General features: G+C 43.7%; 1 protein-coding gene across 1 annotated transcript in view; it reads left to right on the forward strand.

Moving 5' to 3' along the window:
* Nucleotides 1–5,000, forward strand: part of dock11 (dedicator of cytokinesis 11) — a 98,522-nt gene that overhangs the window by 58,637 nt on the left and 34,885 nt on the right. The window contains exon 36 of the mRNA XM_080859900.1: nt 2,508–2,574. Within this exon, the coding sequence (XP_080716026.1) occupies nt 2,508–2,574 (67 nt within the window). The remainder of the gene's footprint in view (nt 1–2,507; nt 2,575–5,000) is intronic.

Here is a 5,000-nt window from a genome sequence, read left to right on the forward strand (position 1 = left end):
GATTTGTTCAAATATAAATTCTTGTACAAAATATACTGGAATTGTAAAAGTCTAATTTTAACCAACTTAAAAAATGTACACAAAACAACGCAGAAATTGGTACAAGCAAACTGCAGCAATTACGTTTCTTAACTGTTTAACCTTCAATAGTAAAGTACTAAATGCATAAACCATCACTTATACAAAAATGGCTACTGCAACCTCACCATCACCTTATCCCTAACAGGTGACACAAACTTAATTTCTAACAGGTTTCTAACTTAGTTTACAGTTCACGGTATAGGCAGACAACATTAGCATCCCCACTTGCAACGAATGCTGCGGTTCAAAGCTATTAATAGCACAATCAACGTTACCGGAGCAGCGGCAGACTTTGATGGAAAAGATCGGAAGTAGGCTACATTCTCTTACCGGCTGCCTCTCCAGATTTCAAAGATGTTCAGTATGTACAATATATTACAAGCATTATGGTCTTCAAACAATTATTTTGTTCTCTCTCGTGCCTCCTTGAAGCTACATTAAACCACCTGTTGCTCTTGTGTCTGCGTCGCGTGTATGACGTAGCTTATTTTTGTGTTGTTTAGAACTTTGCGACAACCATTAGTTGAGCTGGTGAGTCCTTCCGCTCCCAAATTAAAATTAAATCACTATTTTTTGTCCGTTAATTTCCTCTTTTTTTTCAGTGTATTTTCTTAAACCCTAAAGTAAAATTAAAACCACAGTTTGACTCGACAATGCTTTAAGAGTATGGTTTAAGCGTATGGTTTAAGAGTATGGTTTAAGACAGGAGTCTCACTCACTCAAACCTCTCCCTCCCTCTTGTACTCTCTCTGTCTTTCTCTCCTCCCCTCTCTCATTCGCTTTCTCTCCATCCTGCCTCTTTAAGGTTGCAGTGGGGGCAAAGGCGCTGGTGTCGCTCTTGCAAGGATCTCGAAACACACACACACACACACACACACACACACACACACACACACACACACACACACACACACAGGATCTTTTGTGATTGCCCTGTTTCTGTCTGTAATTTGAAATCACCCAAGCGGTATTTTGTTAGGCATATTCTGTGTAGTTGCTGGGAAGGGTTACAAAGCCATTTCTAAGGCTCTGGATCTCCAGCGTAGCACAGTGAGAGCCATTATCTACTGCTGGAGACAACATGGAACAGTAGTGAACCTTCCCAGTAGTTGGCAGCCAACCAAAATTCCTCCAAGATCGCATTGATGACTCATCCATGAGGTCTCAAAAGAGGCCAGAATAACATCTAAAGAACTGCAGGCCTCCTTAGGTGGTCAGTTGTCAGGTCAGTGTTGTGATTGTCACGACTCCACAATAAGTAAAAGACTAAACAGACATGGTATCCATGGGACAGTTGCAAGGCGAAAACCTCTGCTGACCAAAAATAACACAAAGGCTCATCTCACATTTGGCAAAAAAACAGCTTGATGGGATTTGATTCTGTGCACTGATGAGCCAAAAGTGTAACTTGGGGGGGGGGGGGGCCCGTTGTGGCCCGCCAATGAATGCGTCTGAACGCCCACGGTGACCCGGGTTCAAATCCGGATCGCAGTCATTTCCCGATCCCACTCCCAATCCCTCTCCAACTCATTTCCTATCTCTAGTCACTGTCCTATCTGATTAATGGGAAAAAAGGCCAAAAAATAAATATCTTTACAAGCGTAACTTTCTGGAACACATTGTTCCTGTTACATCTGGCCTATAGCTAACGCAGCACGCCACAATAACAACATTATTCCAACAGTCAAACACGGTGGTGGTCGTGTGATGGTCTGGGGCTGATTTGCTGCTTCAGGACCTGGGTGACTTGCCTCAAACACATACACAAACACACACACACTTACTCAAACACACAGGCACACACACATTTATAGTCTTTACAGAGCAGTTTATGGAGCATTTCAACCGCAGTCTGCTCCCATGGCTTGTGATTTCTCTCCTCTCTCTCTCTCTCTCTCCCCCACTCTCTCTCTCTCTCTTTCACTGTATCTCTCTATTTCTCTCTCTCTCTCTCCCCCACTCTCACTGTCTCTCTCTCTCTCTCTCTCTCTCTCTCTCTCTCTCTCCTTATCCTCCTCTCTCTCTCTCCTTCTTCTTCTCCTCCTCCTCTCTCTCTCTCTCTCTCTCTGTGGTGGGTAGCCTTCTGGTTGAGGTTGTGGGTGTGTTATACTGATATAATGTTGTGACAACTAATTTAATAAAGGAGTGTTAAAGCCTCTCTATCTCTCTCTCCCCCCTCTCATTCTAACTCTCTCTCCTCTCTCCCTCTCCCCCACTCTCTCTGTTTCTCTCTCTCTCTTTCTCCCCCTCTCATTCTCTCTCTCTCTCTCACTCTCCCCCCCTCTCATTCTAACTCTCTCTCCTCTCTCCCTCTCCCCCACTCTCTCTCTCTCCCTCTCTCTCTCCCCTTCTCATTCTCTCTCTCTATCTCTCTCTACGAGTGTGTGTATTCTGCCCTGCTCACCCTTGTCCTGCTCCCTCTGTAGACTCTCTGATGGCTTACTGGAACAAGCTCAACCCACAAGACATCATGAACTTCCTCAGCCTCCTGGAGTGAGTACACACGTACACACACAAGCCCGCGCACACACACTCACACACACACACACTGTAAAGTGCAGGCTCAATGCACGCAACATAAAGGGGAGGCCACGCTGGTTTTAGAAGAATAAATATTTTATTAAAAGGATAAGGCTTCTTCAAAGTAAAAGGAATGCAAAAGTGTGGTGCAATTCAGTATTGTGAGGAGTAAACCAAAGTGTCGTGCAAAGTCAGTTTAGGGGTAAACAAACGAAAAGATAACGAGATCAAATCATGGCAACAAAGAACCAAACACAAACCCAAGTTCCTACGAACAACCAAAGAACAAACACGCCAAAGAGACAAAAATGCCGGGAGGACCAGAGCAGCCTTGACTGCCGGCTGGTCATGGCTTATGTAGCCCAGCTAATCAGGAAGCCACCTGTCCTCAATCATCCAAGCTGATCAGGAACACACCTGTCCTCAATCACCTACTGCAGAGACAGAGAGGTGGAGAAAAGCAGGCAGAGATAACAGGCATGACTCATAGGGCGGGGCCTAGACCCGCCAGGGTCGTAACACACACACACACACACACACACACACACACACACACACACACTGGGTATCAAGGTATTTGTCTAAGCAAGCACATCCCTTTCCCAGCAATCTCAAAAGGGTGTGTGTGTGTGTTTGTGTGTGTGTGTGTTTGTGTTTGTGTGTGTGTGTGTGTGTGTGTGTGTGTGTGTGTGCATGCTTCTGCAGCTGTTGTATGTACAGGCTGCCTAAATCCTGAGGGAAGGCCCACATATACAAACACAAACACATAAACAATCACAAAAACATACACATAAACAAACCCAAACTTCCTGACTGGTATTTACTGTGTCTGCTGTCAACATGTGTGCTCTCATGCCGGCTGCTTGGGTAGGTATTTACTGTCTCGAAGGGTAGTCGATAACTACATGCAGTGTTGTGTCTGAACGCATTCATTGAACGAGATGTTCATGAACTCGTTCATCATTTTGGTGAACGTGAACTGAACGTTCTGTATGACAGCCGGATGAACGATACTGTGAACGTGTTCATTCTGGTGTCTGTGAACGGCACGTTCACTCTTTTTAATTTCACTTAATATGGTGCCAGATTTCTAGAGACTTCCAGGCGAAAAACACACCTTTAACAGTCCTGTATCCAGGGTTGCTCAACCAGTCAATCGCTGCGTGTGCTTTCTTCTACTGTCTATGCCTGGCAGGTGATAGCGGCAAAGTTGCGTAGAGGCCGAGAGCGGTATTTTTTATATAGCGGTATAATTTAGAAAACATTATAGCTTGCAACATATTGAAAAAAATAACTGAACTAGCTCATTTTTTATAGCTGCAAACTTAGTTCAAAATAAGAATTATGAGCTGTGAACTGAACTAGTTCATTTTAAATTTGTGAACTATGAGCTGAACTAGTTCATGTAGAAAGTGAACCTAACACTGACTACATGGTCATTCTGTGTGTGGTTGTGTGTGTGTCTGTGTGTGTCCATCTAGTACATGTTTACTCTGTGTGCCTTGAGTGATTGTCCTCTGTCTTGAGAGAGTATTGCTTACATGAGAGAGTTATTGGTCAAGTATGCTTACACACAAAGGAAACTGACCTCTGCGTATAACCCATTACTTCCTTCCTCCTGCAAACATCTTTCCTGCCTCTCTCGCCTCTAGACTACATATGCCCTCTTTGTGTCTGTAGTTCTGTTGGCTTCTTTATGTCTTTAGTCTATTGGGGACTTAGTGTCTGTAGTTCTGTTGGCTTCTTTATGTCTTTAGTCTGTTGGGTACTTTGTGTCTGTAGTTCTGTTGGCTTCTTTATGTCTTTAGTCTGTTGGGTACTTTGTGTCTGTAGTTCTGTTGGCTTCTTTATGTCTTTAGTCTGTTGGGTACTTTGTGTCTGTAGTTCTGTTGGCTTCTTTATGTCTTTAGTCTGTTGGGTACTTTGTGTCTGTAGTTCTGTTGGCTTCTTTATGTCTTTAGTCTGTTGGGTACTTTGTGTCTGTAGTTCTGTTGGCTTCTTTATGTCTTTAGTCTGTTGGGTACTTTGTGTCTGTAGTTCTGTTGGCTTCTTTATGTCTTTAGTCTGTTGGGTACTTTGTGTCTGTAGCAGTGGAGGCTTCTCCATTGAGGAGAGGGAGGAAGATCCTCCTTAACATTTTGAGAATAAAAAGTGTACTTTGCCCAGACTACAGTGATTAATTAAAACCCTTAAATATGACTACTTTAATACCTTTGTATATGTAATGTTAGTTTCCCTGGGTAAAGATGACATTAGCACCCCCTATCGCTATCGAAAATTACTGTTAGATGCAACGGCTTACCTAGGCATGCTAGAGTTGTCATTCAGGGGGCATGACGAAGGGGAAAATTCTGACAACAAGGGCAATTGCAGGGAACTTGCGGAGGTGATAGCTAAGT

Source organism: Sprattus sprattus (assembly GCF_963457725.1).
Source record: "Sprattus sprattus genome assembly, chromosome: 21".
NCBI lineage: Eukaryota > Metazoa > Chordata > Actinopteri > Clupeiformes > Clupeidae > Sprattus > Sprattus sprattus.